Genomic DNA, 21,764 nt, shown 5'->3' with positions numbered 1-21,764 from the left:
GGTGCTACTGGAATTGGGCAAGGTTTGGAATCAGGGACGGCATGGTGGCACAGTGGTTAGCACTGCTGCCTCATGGCGCCGAATCCCGATGCAGTGTGGAGTTTGCACATTCTCCCCGTGTCTGTGTGGGCCCCCCCCCCCAACCCCAACCCCCAACCCCCCCCCCCCAACCCCAACCCCCCCCCTCCCCCAACCCCAACCCCCAACCCCCCCCCTCCCCCAACCCCCAACCCCAACCCCCCCCCCCCCAACCCCAACCACCCCCCCCCCCCCCCCCCCCCCCACCCAACCCATAATCCAAAGATGTGCATGGTGGATGGAATGGCCACGCTAAATTGCTCCTTAATTGGAAAAACAAAAGAATTGGGTACTTCAAATTTATTTTAAAAGTTGGAAACAGGTATGATTACAATAGCCTCTATATTTGAATGGTCTGCCAACTTTCATCATCCAGGGTTCACAAACGATGAAGAATAGAAAAAAATCTGTACCTTGAAGCACTGAATAGCAGTATTAAGGTAATGAGTTAAATGGCTCATTTGCCAAGTATGCTCATGAGGGTCTGCACATCAGAGAGAGCTCAACTATTACTGAAGCATATGGAATGCTTACATCAGTTGAAGACAAGTTAGAGGATGGCCAGTGCAGCCCCTGAATCAAACTGTACCTCACATCTGGAGTTGCTTACTCACTGAGGCACAAAGGAAACATTCATGTTAGGAAGAAAACTTTCAGAACCTTCTCCTACCAGGGAATTGAAGGACAAGAACAAATGAGATCCTTTACTCTTAAAGGGACATGACTAAGAAGATGGTTTTAAAGATGAAGACATTAAAAAGCACTTTAGATTAATGAGAAACCAGGACACTAGGACAATAATTTAAAGAAAGGCAAGAACAGGACATTTGAAGAACTAGATTTACAAAAGGAACAACCAATATTTCCAAATGCTGGTGAGTCAAATCAACTTACTTAAGAGCCAATTATATGATGCAGAGAGATTGCTGATCTTTCATTTTAAATGGGTAAGCTAACATGGTCGGAATCACTTTCTCCACCTGTATCTTACAGGACTTTCCAAAATAAGATATTTTACAGAATAAGCCACAAATTTACAAGTGAACAAAATATATTACTGTGTCGTTCAAACTTGAAACATATGTTAGAAATTTCAGACTTTCTGCTGTAATTCCAATTAAAGGGAGCAGCATGCTCAATCTTGGGGAATAATTTGATGTTGTTGGAGCTTCAGCAGTAGATAGTGACACAAACTTGCATTCATGAGGCTAAGAATGACATGGATAGCGCTTTTCTGAAGGAATGCAGTTTAAGAATGTGCTGGAAGAGGGTGAACAGCCCAGGAAATCCAGGCAGGAATTGCAAGACTCCTCTTTGTACATCTTGGTCTCTGACTGGTATTCGGTTTTGAACATTGGTGAGGGTGATCATTATTTTGCGGAACCAGAGGCAAGTCCATTGTACCACTGGTGAACTGGGCAGGCAGGGTGCTAAGAAAGGTTAAAAAAAGCAATCGCAATAAAGAATTAGGGGAGGGGGGGATGGCATGGTGGTAATGTCACTGGATTCACAATCCAGAGGGCCAGGCTGACGGTCTGAGGACACTGGTTTGAATCAATCACGACAGCTGATGGAATTTAAATTCAGTTAATAAATCTGGAATTAAAAGCTAGTCTCAGTAATAGTGACCATTGCAAATTGCTGTAAAACCCTGCCAGTTCACTGATGGTAGCATTGTGGTTAGCACAGTTGCTTCACAGCTCCAGTGTCCCAGGTTCGATTCCCGGTTTGGGTCACTGTCTGTGCGGAGTCTGCACATACTCCCCGTGTGCGCGTGGGTTTCCTCCGGGTGCTCCGGTTTCCTCCCACAGTCCAAAGATGTGCGGGTTAGGTGGATTGGCCATGCTAAATTGCCCTTAGTGTCCAAAAAGGTTAAGTGGGGGTTACGGGGATACGGTAGAGACGCGGGCTTGAGTAGGGTGCTCTTTGTAAGGGCCGGTGCAGACTCGATGGGCCGAATGGCCACCTTCTGCACTGTAAATTCTATGATTCTATATCCTTAAAACCACCAAGCAGGCCTCTCAGTTGTATCAAATCGCATACAAAGTCTCAATGGAATGAAACCGGATGGACAACCCGGTGTCGACCTCATCACTGGAAACGCCGACAAACCCAGCCCTGTTCACCTGCAAAACCCTTCTTGATGAAATGAAATGAAATGACATCTTCCTAACATCTGTGGATTTGTGCCAAAATTGGGAAAACTGTTTCACACACTAGTCAAGCCTGACATAGTCATACCCATGGCAGCATACCTTAACCCCGACTTCCGGTTGCGGCTCTGCGGAGCTAAGCCGCACATTCGGCGGCTCCCACTAAAACAGACTTTTGGGCTCTCTTGAGGAGCCCCAACGGCAATTTTTTCAACAACCTCTAGTGTGGGAAGGTGAGCAAGGTCCCCCCTCCATAGTATATGGATTGGACCAGGAGTGGAGCGGTCAAAAAAGCATTTTTGGAGCAGCGAAAAGTGCGAGGGAGAAAAAACAAGATGTCGGCGGGCGTAGATCAAGCAGGATGGGTGCAGGAGCAGCAGGAGTTTCTCAAGCGCTGCTTTGAGGAGCTGAAGAAAGAGGTGCTGGCGCCAATGCTGACGGCGATCGAGGGGATAGTGGGGACCCAGAAGGCCCAAGGGGCGGCGATCCAGGCGGTGCGGGAGAAAACCGCGGAGAATGAGGATGAGATCTTGGGCCAGGCGGTGAAGGTGGAGGCGCACGAGGCGCTGCACAGGAGGTGGGCGGAAAGATTAGAGGACCTGGAGAACAGGTCGAGGAGGAAGAATCTTCGGATTCTGGGTCTCCCTGAAGGAGTGGAGGGGGCTGATGCTGGAGCACATGTGAGCACGATGCTCAACTCGCTGATGGGAGCGGGGGCCATTCCGCATCCCCTGGAGCTGGAAGGGGCTCATCGGGTCCGGGCGAGGAGACCCAAGGCCAATAAGCCGCCACGGGCGGTGGTGATGAGGTTTCACCGTCTCGTGGATAGAGAATGTGTCCTGAGATGGGCCAAGAAGGAGCGGAGCAGCAGGTGGGAGAATGCGGAGATCCGAATCTACCAGGGCTGGAGCGCGGTGGTGGCAAAGAAGAGAGCTGGTTTCAATCGGGCCAAGGCGGTGCTCCATCGGAAGGGGGTGAGGTTTGGAATGCTGCAGCCAGCACGATTGTGGGTCACGTTTCAGGAGCGACACCACTATTTTGAAACGCCCGAGGAGGCTTGGACCTTTATAAAAACCAAAACGTTGGACTCAAACTGAGGGTTTGTGGTTGTGGGGGGGGGGATGTCGGATGTATACAGGGTTTTAACTATGCGTCGGGAATGTTCCACGGGTTGGGTGATGGATGGGGATGGGGGAAGAGATCTGATGGGTAGATTGTGAGCGTATGTGGGCGTCGGTGCTGGAGGGAGGGGAGGCCCAGGGATGGGGGAATTAGAATAAGGCCGCAAAAGGAGCTGCGCCAGAGGGGGCGGGTCCGGCTTAGGAAGGCGCGGGCTTTTTCCCGTGCTTGGGAAAGACGGAGGGGCGGTGGGGGAGGGGGGTGGAGGAGCGCTCACTGACTGCTGGGGAGGAGGGGGAGGGGGGATTCCCACATATGGGGGGGGGGGGGGGGAAGGTCAATGGGATGGCGGGGGAGGCCGGGGTCAGCAGAAGTCAGCTAACTTACGGGAGTGTTATGGGGGGAGCAAAAGAGCTAGACATGGGTCTAGCCAGGGGGGGGGGGGGATATTGGGTTGCTGCTGCATTGGCTGATGGGGAACTGGAAACAGAAGAGGTGGTCGGGACGGGGGTCCCCAGCCTGGGGGACTGGAGGGTGTGGGAGGCGCGGGCACGGGACTGGCCCAGAAAAGGTGATGGCTAGTCGGGGGGGGGAGGGGAAGAGCCCCCCAATCCGGCTGATAACTTGGAATGTGAGGGGCCTGAATGGGCTTCAGGAGACACATTTGAAGGTAGCAGACCAGGTCAGGTTACGAAAGGGATGGGTAGGACAGGTATTCCATTCGGGGCTGGATGCAAAGAACAGAGGGGCGGCAATACTGGTGGGGAAGCGGGTGTCGTTTGAGGCCAAGAATATTGCAGTGGATAATGGGGGTCGATACGTGATGGTGAGTGGTAGGCTACAGGGGGTGTGGGTGGTATTAGTGAACGTCTACGCCCCGAACTGGGATGATGCTGGATTTATGAAGCGCACGTTGGGGCGGATTTCAGATCTGGAGGTAGGGAGCTTGATAATGGGTGGGGATTTCAACACAGTGTTGGACCCAGCATTAGATCGCTCCAGATCTAGGACGGGGAAGAGGCCGGCTGCGGCCAAGGTGCTTAGGGGGTTTATGGACCAGATGGGGGGAGTAGATCCGTGGAGATTTGCTAGGCCCCTGGCCAGGGAATTTTCTTTTTTTTCTCGCGTGCACAGGGCCTACTCCCGGATAGATTTTTGTGTTTTGAGCAGGGCGCTGATTCCGAAAGTGGAGGGAACGGAGTACTCGGCTGTAGCCATCTCAGACCACGCCCCACACTGGGTGGAGCTGGAGTTAGGAGAGGAGAGGGACCAGCGCCCGCTGTGGCGTCTGGATGTGGGATTACTGGCGGATGAGGTGGTGTGCGGGAGGGTGCGGGGGTGTATTGAAAGGTATTTGGAGGCCAACGACAACGGGGAGGTGCAGGTGGGGGTAGTGTGGGAGGCGCTGAAGGCGGTGGTCAGGGGAGAGTTCATCTCCATCAGGGCTCACAGGGAGAAGAGAGAGGGCAGGGAAAGGGACAGGTTAGTGGGCGAGATCCTAAGGGTGGACAGGAGATATGCAGAGGCCCCCGAGGAGGGACTACTTAGGGAGCGGCGAAGTCTCCAGACGGAATTCGACCTGTTGACCACGGGGAAGGCAGAGGCACAGTGGAGGAAGGCACAGGGTGCGACGTACGAGTATGGGGAGAAGGCGAGTCGGATGCTGGCACACCAGCTCCGTAAGAGGGTGGCAGTAAGGGAGATAGGTGGAGTCAAGGATAGCAGGGGAACTACGGTGCGGAGGGCGGTGAAAGTAAATGAGGCATTTAAGGACTTCTATGTAGAGCTGTACAGATCTCAGCCCCCAGCAGGGGAAGAGGGGATGCAAAGGTTTCTTGATCAACTGAGGTTCCCGAGGGTGGAGAAGCAGGAGGTGGCTGGTTTGTGGGCGCCAATTGGGTTGGAGGAGCTGGTTAAAGGACTGGGGAGCATGCAGGCGGGGAAGGCCCCGGGGCCAGATGGGTCCCCGGCTGAGTTTTATGGAAGTATGCGGGCCTGTTAACCCCGTTGCTGGTGAGGACTTTCAATGAGGCAAGGGAGGGGGGGACCCTGCCCCCGACAATGTCCGGAGCGCTGATTTCTCTGATCCTGAAGCGGGACAAGGACCCACTGCAATGTGGGTCATATAGACCGATCTCGCTCCTCAATGTGGACGCTAAGCTGCTGGCAAAAGTGCTGGCTACGAGAATTGAGGACTGTGTCCCGGGGGTGATTCATGAGGACCAGACGGGATTTGTAAAGGGCAGGCAGCTAAACACCAATGTGCGGAGGCTCCTAAACGTGATTATGATGCCATCGGTGGAGGGAGAGGCGGAGATAGTGGCAGCTATGGACGCGGAGAAGGCCTTTGACCGAGTGGAGTGAGAGTATCTCTGGGAAGTGTTGCGGAGGTTTGGGTTCGGGGAGGGGTTTATCAGTTGGGTTAAGCTTCTATATAGAGTCCCGGTGGCAAGTGTGGCTACGAATCGGCGGAGGTCGGAGTATTTTCGGCTGTATCGAGGGACGAGGCAGGGGTGCCCCCTGTTGTTTGCATTAGCAATTGAGCCTTTGGCCATGGCATTAAGGGAGTCCAGGAACTGGAGGGGGGTGGTCCGAGGGGGAGAGGAGCATCGGGTGTCGCTGTATGCAGACGACTTGTTGCTGTATATGGCGGATTCAGTGGAGGGGATGGTGGAGGTCATGCGGATCCCAAGAGAGTTTGGGGACTTCTCGGGCTACAGGCTCAGTGTAGGGAAGAGTGAGCTCTTAGTGGTGCATCCGGGGGACCATGGAAGAGGGATAGACGACCTACCGTTGAGGAGGGCGGAAAGGAGCTTTCGGTACTTGGGGATCCAGGTAGCTAAGAGCTGGGGGGCCCTGCACAAACTTAATTTGACGCGGCTGGTGGAGCAGATGGAGGAGGACTTCAAACAATGGGATGTGTTGCCACTCTCGCTAGCGGGCAGGGTACAGTCAATTAAAATGACGGTCCTCCCGAGGTTTCTTTTCGTGTTCCAGTGCCTTCCTATTAGGATTACCAAGGCCTTTTTTAAATGGGTAGGTAGGAGCATCATGGGCTTTGTGTGGGCAAACAAGACCCCGAGGGCAAGGAGGGGGTTTCTGGAGCGTAGTAGGGACAGGGAGGGCTGGCGTTGCCAAATCTGGAGGTCAATTATTGGGCAGCCAATGTAGCGATGATCCGTAAGTGGGTGATAGAGGGAGAGGGGGCGGCATGGAAGAGGTTGGAGGTGGCGTCCTGCAAAGGAACGAGCCTGAGGGCGCTGGTGACGGCACCGCTGCCGCTCTCGCCGACAAGGTTCACCACGAGTCCGGTAGTGGAGGAAACGCTAAAGATCTGGGGGCAGTGGAGACGACATAGGCGTGAGTTTGGAGCCTCGGTGTGGTCCCCGATCCGGGAGAACCACCGGTTCGTCCCAGGATGGATGGGGGGTTTCGGAGCTGACATCGGGCAGGGATCAGAAGGATGGGAAACCTGTTCATTGACGGGACGTTTGCGAGCTTAGGCGCACTGGAGGAGAAGTTCAGGTTACCCCCGGGAAATGCGTTCAGGTACATGCAAGTGAGGGCATTTGTGAGGCGGCAGGTGAGGGAATTCCCGTCGCTCCCGGCACAGCGGATCCAGGACAGGGTGATTACTGGTGTATAGGTCGGAGAGGGCAATGTTTCGGCGATATGAAAGGAGATGAAAGAGGGGGATGCTTTGGTAGAGGATCTGAAGGGCAAGTGGGAGGAGGTGATTGAAGAGGGTCTATGGGCGGATGCCCGGAGTAGGGTTAATTCCTCTTCCTCATGTGCCAGGCTCAGCCTGATACAGTTTAAGGTTGTTCACAGAGCGCATATGACGGGGGCGAGGCTGAGTAGGTTCTTTGGGGTGGAGGGCAGATGTGGGAGGTGCTCGGGAAGCCCGGCAAATCACGTCCACATGTTTTGGTCGTGCCCGGCACTGGAAGGGTTCTGGAGGGGTTTCGGGAGGACTATGTCCAAGGTGGTGAAAGTCCAGGTCAAGCCAAGTTGGGGGCTGGCATTATTTGGGGTGGCAGACGAGCCGGGAGTGCAGGAGGCGAAAGAGGCCGGCATTCTGGCCTTTGCGTCCCTGGTAGCCCGGCAGAGGATCTTGCTATTGTGGAAAGACGCGAAGCCCCCCAGTGTGGAAGCCTGGATAAACGACATGGCAGGGTTCATTAAGCTAGAGAGGTTAAAGTTTGCCCTGAGAGGGTCTGTGCAGGGGTTCTTCAGGCGGTGGCAACCGTTCCTAGACTATCTCGCGGAGCGCTAGGAGGAGGTCGGTCAGCAGCAGCAGCAACCCAGGGAGGGGGGGGGGGGGTATTTGGGTGGGTGGGGGAGGGGTTATTTCCCAGGTAGATTTGTACAAACATATGGGAGGGTTAATATGTGCGGGAGAAACCCATTGTATAAGTTCTGTACTATGTTTGCTTGATATGTTTATGTTTTGTTTTGCTCTTTTGTCTTTTTCTTTTCTGTTACGGGTGGGGGGGGGGGTTTAACTGGTTGAAAGTTTTTGTTGGAAAAACTTTGAATAAACATATATTTTTTTTAAAAGCCCTGACCCAATAAGCTGTGTTGAAGGTGATGGCTATAAAGATAGTAACTGTATTGGTATTTATCTTTCAAAATTCTACAGATGCTGGAAAGGTGCCTGCAGACTGGAAAGAGGCAAATGTAAAGTAGGGAGGGAGTGGGAAAATGGAGAACTACAGACCTGTCAAGTTTGGTATCAGCAGTCGGGAACAGGCTAGGACTATTATAAAGGATGCGATAGTCACGCGGAAAATAATGATGTAACTGGAAAGAGTCAACATGGAAAAACAAAAGGGAAATTATGTTTAACTATTGGAGTTTTTTGAGGATGTTACTTGTAGCATGTGGTATAGTTGGATTTTCAGAAGGCTTTTGATAAGGTCCCACACAGTAGTTCAGTAAACAAAATTGGAGCACGTGATTGGGAGTAATACACTGGTTATGTATTGAGAATTGATTAAGAGGCAGAGAGCAGAGTAAAAAAAAAAGGGCATCTTGAGGATGGCAGGGTTTTACTAAGGGGCACCACAAGGTTCAGTGCTATATATGATTTGGATCTGGGGTCCAAATGTAATTATTTACAAATTTGCTGATGTCATAAAAATTATGTGACTATGTGTTAAATTACCCACTTTGATATTAAAACAGAAAGGCTGAAGATTTCTTAAATGGAGAGGAGAGATTGGGAAGTGTTGATGTTGGAAGGGATCTGGGTGTGCAAGTTCATGAGTCACTAAAAGCAAACATGCAGGTGAAGCTAGCAATTAGGAAGGTAAATGGGATGATAGTCTTCATAACAAGAGGATTTGATGGAGAAAGATGTCTTGCTGCAATTGTGTAGAGCTTTGGTGAGACCGCACCTGGAGTAGTCTGCAGTTTAGGTCTCCTTATCAAAGGAAACACTTCCCATGGAGGGAATACAATGAAAGTTCATCAGACTAATCAATGGGATGGCAAGTTTGTCTTATGTGGAGAGATTGAGGAAACTGGGCATGTACTCTTTAGAGTTTCGAACAATGGGCTGCACGGTAGCACAAGTGTATAGCACTGTGGCTTCACAGCGCCAGGATCCCAGGTTCGATTCCCCAGTGGGTCGCTGTCTGTGTGGAGTCTGCACATTTCCCCCCGTATCTGCGTGGGTTTCCTCCGGGTGCTCCGGTTTCCTCCCACAGTCCAAAGACGTGCAGGTTAGGTGGATTGGCCATGCTAAATTGCCCTTAGTGACCAAAAAGGTTAGGAGGGTTATTGGGTTGCGGGGATAGGGTGGAAGTGAGGGCTTAAGTTGGTCGGTGCAGACTCGATGGGCCGAATGGCCTCCTTCTGCACTGTATGTTCTATAATGAGAGGAGATCTCATTGAAGTGGACACAATAGTTTGGATGAGGGAACCAAAAGTAACATTTCTAAGTTTGCTGATGACACAATTGGTGGGAATGTGAGTGGGGAGGAGGAGGTTGAGGCTTCAAGGTGATTTAGACAAGTTGAGTAAGTGGGTAAATACATGGTGGATACAGTATAATGTGGATAAATGTGAAGTTATCCACTTCAGGCAACAGAATGGCAGAGTATCGCTAGTAATAGACAGGATATGTTGACATACAAAGGGACCTGGGTGTCCTAGTACACCAGTCACTGAAAGTAAGCATGCAGATACAGCAAGCAGTTAGGAAGGCAAATAGTATGTTGGCCTTCATTGGAAGAAGATTTGAGTACAGGAGCAAGGATGTCTTACTGCAGCTGTACAGGGCCTTGGTGAGACCACATCTGGAGTATTGTGTGCAGTTTTGGTCCCCTTATCTGAGAAAGGACATATTTGCCATAGAGGGAGTGCAGTGAAGGTTCACCAGACTGATCCCCAGGATGGCAGGATTGTTGTACGAGGAGAGATTGGATCAACTGGGCCTCTATCCACTGGAATTTAGAATGAGAGGGGATCTCATTGAAAAGTTTAAAATTCTGACAGGGCTGGACAGGCTGGATGCAGGGATATTGTTTCCTCTGGCTGGAGGGGTCTAGATCAAGGGGTCACAGACTGAAGGTACAGGGTAGGTCATTTAGGACTGAGATGTCTTCACTCAGAGGATGGTGAAGCTGTGGAATTCTCTATCACAGAAAACTGTGGAGGATAAATCACTGATTAATTGTTAAGAAGGAAACAGGTATATTTTTAGAGTCTAAAGGTATCAAGGGGTATGCGGAGAGCACTGGAGTGTGACATTGAGATAGATCAGCTATGAGCATGTTGAATTGCGCAGCAGCTCAAAGGGCCGAATAGCCTTTATAAGAATGTGATTGCGCTAAAAAGGGAGCAGAGGAGATGCCTAAGCTGGAGAGTTTCAGGTACGAAGAGAGGCTGGCCATGTTGGTGTTGTTTTCCTTAGAGCAGAGAAGGTTGAGGGGGGGATCTATTTGAGGTGTACAAAATTATGAGGGACATAGATAGGATAAACGTTTTCCTTTAGTAGAGGCAATAACTAGGGGGCATAGGTTGAAGGTAATGGGCAGGAGGTTTTGAGGGGTTATGAGGAAAAGCTTTTTCACCCAGAAAGTATTGGGAATCTTAATCTCACCTGAAAGAGGCGGGAACCCTCAACATTTAAGAAACATTAAGGTGAGCACTTGAAACACCAGAGCATACAAGACTACGGACCAAGTACTGGAAAATGGGATTAGAATAGATAGATTCCGGATGGCCGCTCAGGCACAATGGACCAAAGGGTTGCCTCCTGTGCTGTAAAACTCTGACTCTGTGACTTGCCTCCTCCTGCTCCTATGTTTCTAAAATTCGTACAGGACTGGACAGGATGGGTGCAGGAAGGTTTCCCTTGGCTGCTAAGTCTAAAACCAACTGAGATGAGGAGGAATCTTTTACTCAGAGGGTGGTAATGTTTGGAATTCTTCACCCCAGAGGGTTGTGGAAACTCAATTATTGAGCACAATCAAGACAGAAATCAATAGATTTTTGGATACTAATGAGAGTCAGGGATTTAGGGACAGCACAAGAGAGTGGCTTTGAGGTAGCTGATCAGCCATTAACTGAATAGTGGAGCAGGCTTGATAGGCCAAATGGCCTCCTTCTCCTATGTTCCATTGTTAGAGGAACAGAGAGGCACTCCTGTTGCCACAGGCGTGACTCCAGTTGCAAAGGTGAAGGATGTTACTCAGCTGCAGCAGAACATTCTTGTGTGGGTGGGTGGGAGAGGTCTGGGGCATTGGAACCTGGACAGGCCAATGGATTGCACCTCACCATGGCCAGGACTAATAATGTGGCAGGAGGTGCCACTGTGAGAGTTTAAACTAACTTGGAAGGGCATTGGGAACTTGAGCATGGTTTCAGAGGTGGGAGAAGAAAGGCTGGAAAAGGGAAGCAAAAAATGAAGCAGGTAAGGAAGAGAAAACGAAGACTATAAAATAGACAACAAAGCAGCAGTTTAGTAATTGGTGTATACACTTCAATTCAAGGCATCCAGTAAATATGGCAAATGAACAGAGAGCAAAGATAGACATTTGGAAGCATGATATCAGAGCTATTACTGAAATTTGGCTTAAGAAAGAGTAGAACGACAGCTCAACATTTCTGGTTGCAGGATTTTCAGATGAAATAGACAGAAGTATTAAATAATGTGGAGGGGGGTGGCAGTAGGTTCACAATATTGGTTAAAGAAACAAACCAAACTGAGGTGGGATATGCTAAATGGATCATCATATGGGTTGAGCTGAGGAATAAAAGAGGAACAACTACAGTATACACTATCAGAACCCAAACCGTCATAGCGAGATAGAAGAGCAAATAAGTAACAAATTGCTGAGTATGATAGCAAAGGTAGGGTAGGAATAAAAGGGGCTTTCAAACTAATATTCACTGGGATAAAAATCAGTGCAATGTTATACAGGGCATAGAATTCTTAAAATGCATTCCAGAACTTTAAAAAATAAAACAGTATGTAGTAAACCCAATAGGATTAGGGACAATTCTGGGAGCAGGAATTGAGCTGTATAAAATTATGAGGGGCCCAGATAGAGTGGATAGGAATGACCTATTTCCCTCAGAGAAATCAAAACTGAGATGCAGAAATTTAAAGTGATTGGCCAAAATGTTTTGAGGTGAGTAGAGGAGAATTTTCTTCCACTCAGGGCTGGAACTCACTGCCTGAAATGAAGGTAGAGGCAGAAACCTTGATCACATTATGAAAAAAAGACACTTGGCCTGTAACTCCTTAGCACTTCTCCAAATGCGTTTCCAAGTGCTACAAGGTGGGATTAGGCCAACTTTTTTAGCTGCCATAGATGATGGGTTCAATGGCCTCCTTCTGCGTTTTCTATGTTTCCATTAATGGTCCTTGTTAATTGGTTTCACTGGAAGTATGGTGGTGCTCCAACTCCAATGTGGTTTGCTCACAAGGATGAGGAAATGTTGCAAGACCATACTTCCTCATACCACCAATTAGCATGAGTCACTGCAATTCAGTTTGTCCCTCCCCCAAATCCTAGGCAACGTGATTGGTTGCCATTCAAGAACATTTCCCCAACTACATGTATCAGTAACAAAAGTAACTGTGAGTTTAGGTGCAGCGGCTCTTGTTTCTATTGTTGAGATCTTCAATAGTGGGTGAGTCATCCACATACTCCTCAAGAGAAACCCATATCAGCTTTACATACCATTCAGCTACTTTGAAAAATACCAACTGTGGTTCGGTGATAACACTCTTGCCTGCTTCAGAAGGTTGTGGCTTCAAGTCCATTCTCCCAACACAAAATCTAGGCTGACACACCAGCGCAGTTTTGAGGGAGCCCTGCACTGTCAGAGGTGCCATCTTTCAGATAAGACATTAAACGTCCTCTCAGGTGTAACTCTCTAATGAACTCTAGGTGCTTTAAAAAAAATAATTATCTGGTTATCACATTGCTGCTAATGGATCAGCGAATCAGTTGCCGCTTTTCTTCCATTTGGCTGTAAAGTGCTTTGGGGTGTCCCTAGAATGTGAACGGACCTATATAAATCCAAGTTATTTAGGTTGTTAAGAGTCAGTTATAGCTGAAGACTTTAATGAAATGCCATAATGCTGAACTGCCCGTGTAGGGCTCACTATGATTTACGGCTACAAGTGAAATTTAGCATTGTTACACAATCTTTGCCCTTGAACATTAAAACATCTAATGCTCCATTCTTCTTTCCAGCTGATGTCAGCCTGGGTTATGATAATGGTGCCATAATAGGTCTCAGCATTCCTGAATAAGAACAAAGGGCAAAATCATGCAAAGCTTCAAACTCCAAATTCAGTAATTCCTCTTCAAAACGAGTATATGTGAAGACTGAATGGTGAAGAGCTACTCAGCTGAGATGTGTCTTCTGCCTGAAAAGACCACCGGCAGCCAGGATTTCTCCTTGTGAAAGGCAGAAAAGGTATGAATGGAACCATACCGGAACAAAATCGCCTTCAAAAAGAGGGGTGGAAAGACTTTTCACTTTCTTCACCAATGAGAACAAACATAATCACACAGATACCTCCAAAGACATACTTACACCAGAAATGTCCACATTGTTCCGGAACCAGGTAACTGTGGGAGTGGGGGTAGCCCGGGTACTACAGTGCAAAAATCCTGGCTTCCCTTCATCCAGCTTGCTGCTGGTTGGTTTGACCACCCATTCTGGGAATGCTGAGAGAAGAATTCATAAGAATAATTTCCATTACCAGTCTTCATCATTTGTCTTGTATTAAAATCATATTAAGAATAAATAAAATGGCAAGCTGTCAGTCAAATCATGCTCCACTGAACATTCCGTATGTAAATATACCATGAAACATTACACTAAGCCACAAAGACCAGGGGTCCCAAATTAGAACAATGTGTAATTTCTCGACAGCGTGGACTCTATAAACTATATACTTACTCGGACTCTACAGAACAAAACTAGTGAGAAAGAGAGAGAAAAATCTGCAGGCTAATTAGAGGGCTATAAAGAATTACAATGTTAATGATATGGGACAAAGGAGATTGCGGGAGTTCCAGCCCTGCAAGATGGTAAGTCACATTACTGAACTGCTGCAATCCATGTGTTGAAGCTTTTCTCACACTGCTGGTAGGTAGCGTCAGGATTTTGATCCAGTAACGATGAAGGAATGGGAATATATTTCCAAGTCAAGATCATGTTCAACTTGATGGGGAACTTGCAAGTGGTGGTGTTCCCATGTGCCTGCTGCCCCTGCCTTTCTATGTGGTAGAGGTCACAGTTTTGAGAGGTGCTTTCAAAGGAGCCTCGGCGAGTTGATGAGTGTATCTTGTAGACAGCAGACACTGCTGCTACTGTGGAGAGTCAATGTTTAAGAAAGTTGGATGGGTACTTTGTCCTGGAGGGCTTTTGTAGTTACTTCTGCTTACCAGTGCTTATGTAGTTACATTGTATATGTTGTGTTGCCCTATTATGTATTTTCTTTTATTCCCTTTTCTTCTCATGTACTTAATAATCTGTTGAGCTGCTCGCAGAAAAATACTTTTCACTGTACCTCGGTACACGTGACAATAAGCAAATCCAATCCAATCTTCTCGAATGCTGTTGGGACATTAGTCACCCAGTTAAGTGGAAAGTATTCCCTTACAATCCTGACTTGTGACATGTGGGGATGGGAACCGATGCAGGAAGTCGGAAGGTACAGGGATAGAAACAGGGACAGAAACAAAAGGCAGTAAGGGGGAAAGTATAAGGCAGAGAAACCATAGTCAAAAATCAAAAAGAGCGACAGTACAAGGTACAGTGACTGAGGGGAGCTCAGTGAATAGACCCAGCAATACTAAAAGGAATAAAACGGGAGTAAAAACAGAAATGGAAAGCGACATGGCAGATTGTTACATGACGATATGGGTTCAATGACAAGGAAAATTAGGAGAAAAGTTAAGAGGAAAAATAACTTGGGAGAGGTTACTGATCAAGGTGTTAAGATTCAAAACAGAGCTATAAAAGCCAACATAAGTCGACTTTACCTGAATGCTCGTAGTATTCGGAATAAGGTAAATGAGTTGATGGCGCAAATCATCGTGAATGACTCTGATTTAGTGGCCATTAATGAAACATGGTTAAAGGATGGTCACGACTGGGAGTTAAATATCCATGGGTATCAAACTCTTCGGACGGGCAGAGTGGATGGTAAAGGAGACAGTGTTAGCTCTGTTATTTAAGGGTGACATCCGGGCAATAGTAAGGGATGACATTGGTGCTATGGAGGATAAGGTTGAATCCATTTGGGTGGAAATCAGGAATAGTAAGGTGCAAAAGTCACTGATAGGAGTAGTCTATAGGCCACCAAATAGTAACATTATGGTGGGGCAGGCAATAAACAAAGAAATAACTGATGCATGTATAAGACCATAAGACACAGGAGCGGACGTAATGCCATTCGGCCCATCGAGTCCACTCCACCATTCAATCATGGCTGATTTCAACTCCATTTACCCGCTCTCTCAGGGGCTGTTTAGCACAGGGCTAAATCGCTGGCTTTGAAAGCCAGAAATGGTACAGCAGTTATCATGAGGGATTTTAATCTACATGTCGATTGATTTAACCAGGTTGGTCAAGGCAGCTTGAGGAGGAGCTTATAGAATGTATCCGCGATAGTTTCCTAGAACAGTATGTAATGGAACCTACGAGGGAACAAGCGGTCCTAGATCTGGTCCTGTGTAATGAGACAGGATTGATTAATGATCTCATAGTTAGGGATCCTCTCGGAAAGAGCGATCACAATATGGTGGAATTTAAAATACAGATGAAGGGTGAGAAGGTAAAATCAAACACTAGTGTTTTGTGCTTAAACAAAGGAGATTACAATGGGATGAGAGAAGAACTAGCTAAGGTAGACTGGGAGCAAAGACTTTATGGTGAAACAGTTGAGGGACAGTGGAGAATTTTCCAAGCGATTTTTCAGTGCTCAGCAAAGGTTTATACCAACAAAAAGGAAGGATGGTAGAAAGAGGGAAAATAGACCGTGGAGATCTAAGGAAATAAGGGAGAGTATCAAGTTGAAGGAAAAAGCATTGAAAGTGGCAAAGATTAGTGGGAGACTAGAGGACTGGGAAATCTTTAGGGGGCAACAGAAAGCTACTAAAAAAGCTATAAAGAGTAAGATAGATTATGACAGTAAAGGTCGTACCTAACTAATTTAGTGGAATTTTTTGAGGACATTACCAGCGCGGTAGATAACGGGGAGCCAATGGATGTGGTATATCTGAATTTCCAGAAAGGTGCCACACAAAAGGTTGCTGCATAAGATAAAGACGCATGGCATTAAGGGTAAAGTAGTAGCATGGATAGAGGATTGGTTAATTAATAGAAAGCAAAGAGTGGGGATTAATGGGTGTTTCTCTGGTTGGCAATCAGTAGCTTGTGGTGTCCCTCAGGGATCAGTGTTGGGCCCACAATTGTTCACAATTTACATAGATGATTTGGAGTTGGGGACCAAGTGCAATGTGTCCAAGTTTGCAGACGACACTAAGATGAGTGGTAAAGCAAAAAGTGCAGAGAATACCGGAAGTCTGCAGAGGGATTTGGATAGGTTAAGTGAATAGGCTAGAGTCTGGCAGATGGAACACAAGGTTGACAAATGTGAGGTTATCCATTTTGGTAGGAATAACAGCAAAAGGAATTATTATTTATATAAAATATTAAAACATGCTGCTGTGCAGAGGGACCTGGGTGTGCTAGTGCATGAGTCGCAAAACGTTGGTTTACAGGTGATTAAGAAGGCAAGTGGAGTTTTGTCCTTCATTGCTTGAGGGATGGAGTTTAAGACTAGGGAGGTTATGCTGCAATTATATACGGTGTTAGTGAGGCCACACCTGGAGTATTGTGTTCAGTTTTGGTCTCCTTACCTGAGAAAGGACGTACTGGCGTTGTGTGCAGAGGAGATTCATTAGGTTAATCCCAGAGCTGAGGGGGTTGGATTACGAGGAGAGGTTGAGTAGTCTGAGACTGTACTCGTTGGAATTTAGAAGGATGCAGGGGGATCTTATAGAAACATATAAAATTATGAAGGGAATAGATAGGAGAGATGCGGGCAGGTTGTATCCACTGGCAGGTGAAAGCAGAACTATGCAGCATAGCCTCAAAATAAGGGGAAGTAGATTTAGGACTGAGCTTAGGAGGAACTTCTTCACCCAAAGGGTTGTGAATCTATGGAATTCCTTGCCCAGTGAAGCAGTTGAGGCTCCTTCATTAAATGTTTTTAAGATAAAGATAGATAGTTTTTTGAAGAATAAAGGGATTAAGGGTTATGGTGTTCGGGCCGGAAAGTGGAGCTGAGTCCACAAAAGATCAGCCATGATCTCATTGAATGGCGGAGCAGGCTCGAGGGGCCAGATGGCCTACTCCTGCTCCTTGTTCTTACGTAGGTGAAGTCAGAAAGTGAGCAACACGCTGCAGAATTCCCAGTCTCTGACCTCTTCTTGTAGCTACAGATATATGCGGTTGGTTAATATTCTAGACAATGATGATTCCCCCACTGCACCACTAGCATGTTGCTGCTAGAGGATTTGATGACAAACACTGAAAGTCAAGCATTGGGGGTTAGACTCTTGCCTTTTGAAGATGATCATTGTGTGGGAAGACTGCTACCTGCCACTTATTAGCCTAAGTCATAGTGCATGTCAGACTGCTCTATCCACAACATACTGCTATTGAGCGCAAACGTGTTCACACCAAGTTGTTGAACGTAACCAATACTGTATCTCCTTAACCAAACAAGATTTAAAATTTGGAAAATAAAGTGTAAGGGTGAGGAGGATCAATTAAAGGATGTGAATTCTATGTCAAATCAGGTTCAGAAAGTGATGCGAGACAAAAAGGAAAATCTGGAAAAATAATTAGTGAATTAAAACTTTTACTTTTAGTCCCACTCCACTGTCTTTTCACTGAGCCCCTGCAAATCTTTTTCTGACCACAATTCTCTCTTTTGAAAGACACGTCAGCGTCTGCCTCACTTTCAGGCAGTGCATTCTAGATCCTAGCCACTTGCTGCGTACAAGTCGGTTTATTGATGCTGCTTTTGTTTTTCGCCAATCAACTTTAATTAAGCTCCTTTCTACTCTTCCTCCAAAAGAAACGGTTTCTCCCCATCTACTCTATAGAAATGATACAGCATCGAAGGGGCCATTCGGCCCATCTTGTCCATGTCGACACAAAGATACCCAGGTGCCCTTTCTAATCCCATCTTCCTGCACATGGTCCACAGCCCTGCAGCTTACAGCACCTAAGGTGCAGATCCAGGTACTTTAAAAAAAAAAATGTAGCTTCTCTGCTTCCACCACCAACTCAGGAAGCGAATTCCAGACCCCCAACACCCTCTGCTAAATGCATTACCTCACACTTATCAGAGTTAAATCTATCTGTCATTGTTCCTGCCTACTCCACAAACCCATCAAAATCATTTTGGATCTTACAGCTATCCTCCACACTACGCAGTAACACTTTGAATATCTCTTTCAAACTTCTCTCAACCATCTCCTCTCTAAAGTGAAGAGTCCAGCTTCTCCATTGTATTCACTTAACTGATGTTTCCCATCCCTTGAAACATTCTTGTGAATCTTTCCTGCAGTCTCTCCACATCCTTCCTGAAGCGTGGTGCCCAGAATTTTTTATTTGTTTACAGGATGTGGGCGTCGCTGGCTGTGCCAGCATTTATTGCCTATCCTCAATTTCCCTTGAGGGGGCAGTTAAGATCAACCACATTACTGTGGGTCGGGAGTCACATGTAGATCAGACCAGGAAAGGACGGCAGATTTCCTTCCCTAAAAGACATTAGTGAACCAGATGAGTTTTTACGACAATTGACAACAGTTTCATGGTCATCATTAGACTTTTAACTCCAGATTTTCATTGAATTCAAATTTCACCATCGGCAGTGGGGGGATTCGAACCCGGGTCCTCAGAGCATTGCCCTGGGTTTCTGGTTTACTCGTCTAGTGACAATACCACTACGCCACCACCTCCCCAACACAACACTCCAGCTGAAGCTGAACAAAGGTTCACCGCAACATCTTTGCTTTTGTATTCTCTGCCTGGATTTACATAGAACCCTGTGTGACTTATTAACTGCTTTCTCAACCTGTCCTGCCATCTAAAAACGGTGCTTATATACCCTGAGGTCACTCTGTGTTCCCTTTCGAATTGTATTCTTTATTTTGTATTGCCTTTCCATATTCCTTCTACCAAATTGTATCACTTCATAATTAATGAAATACAGCAACTTCATGACGTTCAAAATATTTTAGTGGTGAGATAGATAACAGAATATTGCTTTAATGAATGGCAGATATGGAGTAAAATCAAATTACTGTGGATGCTGGAATCTGATACCAAAGAGAAAATGCTGGAAAATCTCAGCAGGTCTGGCAGCATCTGTCGGAAGAGATAAGAGCTAATATTTTGAGTCCAGATGACCCTTTGTCAAAGCTCAAGTTGAGATTTTCTAGCATTTTCTCTTTGGAGAAAATCACTTATTGTCACAAGTAGGCTTCAAATGAAATTACTGTGAAAAGCCCCTAGTCGCCACATTCCGGCACCTGTTCGGGGAGGCTGTTACGGGAATTGAACCGTGCGGCTGGCCTGCCTTGGTCTGCTTTAAAAGTCGGCGATTTAGCCCAGTGTGCTAAACCAGCCCCCTTTGGTAGCAGATATTGAGTTTTAGATATGCCCATAAATCCACTCATCTCTCCCTTGTCTGAGATTGCTGCATCATTTCCACATAATGAGAGCTTTATAATTATTTTCATTGCTAAATCTGTCCGATTATGATCATGCAGTATTAATTTTCAGAACAAGGCTGGGGCAAGCGTTCATAAGCCCCTGTAACAGAACCGAACGGATCAGTACCCAACGGCAGGCTCCAACTTATACTTGTCCATTAGAAACAAAACAATTGAGGACAATGCTTTAAAAACTCCAACAGTCATCAAAAGGGATCAGATCTTTTCCAATTCCAAGTGAAGATGTTGATTCCTTACTGGGTCTGTCTAGCACCTTACAATTCATGTGCGAGTCTGGACAACAATTAGCCTAGGTAAGAATGAGTGCTTGTTTAATGTTTTACCTATCAGAGTTAAGCCAAGTTCAGTGCCTACCAAACGTCACAGGTTTATAGTTTTGCAGGAAGGTTTTGGATAGCAATTTGCCGGGGTGGCTGCGTGGCCCAATGGATAGCAATTAGTCATGAAAATCAACTGGGTTTTTTTCTCTTCGCTGTAGGGATCAATGCCTGTACTGCTGTCTTGCACGAAAACACAAGTTATTTATTTGCATTACAAGTGTTGGCTCAGTTGGTAACATCCTTGACTAACTCAAAGTTGTGGATTTGAATCCATGGCAGCAAACACAATTTGAGGCTGATACTTTAATAAAATGCTGAGGGCCGAAACTAGCCTTTCGGGCGAGATGGTAAATGAAGGCTACACCTGCCTGCTCATGGGTGATATCAACGTTGCTGTGGCATTATTCAAGGTCAGCAGAAAAGTTGTCCGAGTGACCTACTACTGTCCATCCCTCAACCAACTGTCTGTTATCTTATTCGCTGTTGATGAAGTCCATTACCAAATTGGCTGCCACCTTTTCCAATGTGAGTTAGTCCAAGTCAAAGGGCTCATTGGCTGAGGTAAAGGACATGAAAAAATTGTGTGAACACTGGTTCTTTTCTCAGATCCCTAAACGGTGATGGTGGGCAGGATTAATTTGGCTGCTGAGTTTTGGGTGGGTTGTTAAACCAAGGTCACAATCTAAAGAGGGGCGGGGCTGAAGAATGAGCTGCACGACAGCGCGCAATCACGTCTATAATTCCCATTTGGTTGGTGAGTTCTTGACTTCAGCCGAACTGACTGAGCCAAAGGCTGCTGAAAGAGGTGCTGATTCACTTGCTGGTTCCTACTTTGAGAGCCATGGGAAGGGGTCTCGTCTTGATAAGCTGTAAGGTTTTGTGCAAAATGTGTGCATGTGAAAACACTTGTTTTCTATGGACTTCTGGCCAGCATTTATCTCAGCCAAAATCCTCCAGAAATAAAGTGAACCAATCGTTTAACTCATTGGAGTTAGTGTAACGCTGTTGTGTACAAATTGGCTGTGTTTACCTACAGTGCAACATTGATTACAGGTCAAACTAATTTGTTGGCTGTTAATACTTTTCCAGGGGATATGAAATACGCACCAAAATCTAACTGCTCCTTACTTGCCACAGTGATGCTCAGGTCCCTGGTCTTCTCTCCAGCTTTGTTTCTAGCTTTACAAGTATAAATCCCAGAATCCTCTTCTGCTATCTCATTGAAGATCAACTCGTTCCCAGCCTGGTAGACACGTCCTTCAGTTGGAACTCGTGTACTACCTCTATACCACGACACAACAGGCAAAGGCAGCCCTCTGGGTGGTGGACATTCAACATGCTGCGTGGTATTTGCAATGAAAATCTTTGGACTGAACATCAGCATATCGTTGATTTCTGAATGGAAAAAAAGATGGTTTCAGAAGCAGTTCACCATTTAACAATTACTTTTTAATCTACTTTTCCCCTGCATCCTTATGGTGGGTCGCATGTTAATACTCACAGGAAACCGCTATTCAAAACTACACTCTTAATGTTTTTGAAGAAGCTTTCAGCAGCTCAAACATCTATTTTATTTTGCAAAAATATACTTTCTCATAAAATATCTAAAAGAACATTGCACAATAATGGCCAGAGCGCAACGATATTTAAATTTTCTACATACATCATCTGAACTCCAACATTTGTTGCCATTTTATACTCAACAGATGAGCATCAGTGCCATATATTTCCGGTTCTCTTTCAATTTGTTAAAGATGATCCTCTGCATTTTAAATTAATTACGACAAGCTTCATTTATATAA

The 21,764-nt window shown here is 46.6% G+C and overlaps 1 protein-coding gene across 1 annotated transcript in view; it reads right to left on the bottom strand.

The window, feature by feature from the left end:
* Positions 1–21,764, bottom strand: part of LOC140411186 (inactive tyrosine-protein kinase 7-like) — a 473,753-nt gene that overhangs the window by 86,605 nt on the left and 365,384 nt on the right. The window contains exons 7-8 of the mRNA XM_072500275.1: positions 21,091–21,357; positions 13,413–13,546 (exon numbers count right to left, since the gene is read on the bottom strand). Of these exons, the coding sequence (XP_072356376.1) occupies positions 13,413–13,546; positions 21,091–21,357 (401 nt within the window). The remainder of the gene's footprint in view (positions 1–13,412; positions 13,547–21,090; positions 21,358–21,764) is intronic.

The sequence above is a fragment of the Scyliorhinus torazame genome, chromosome 4 (assembly GCF_047496885.1).
Source record: "Scyliorhinus torazame isolate Kashiwa2021f chromosome 4, sScyTor2.1, whole genome shotgun sequence".
Lineage (NCBI taxonomy): Eukaryota > Metazoa > Chordata > Chondrichthyes > Carcharhiniformes > Scyliorhinidae > Scyliorhinus > Scyliorhinus torazame.
The sequence above is the reverse complement of the archived record's forward strand: the minus strand, read 5'-3'. Positions and strand labels throughout refer to the sequence as shown.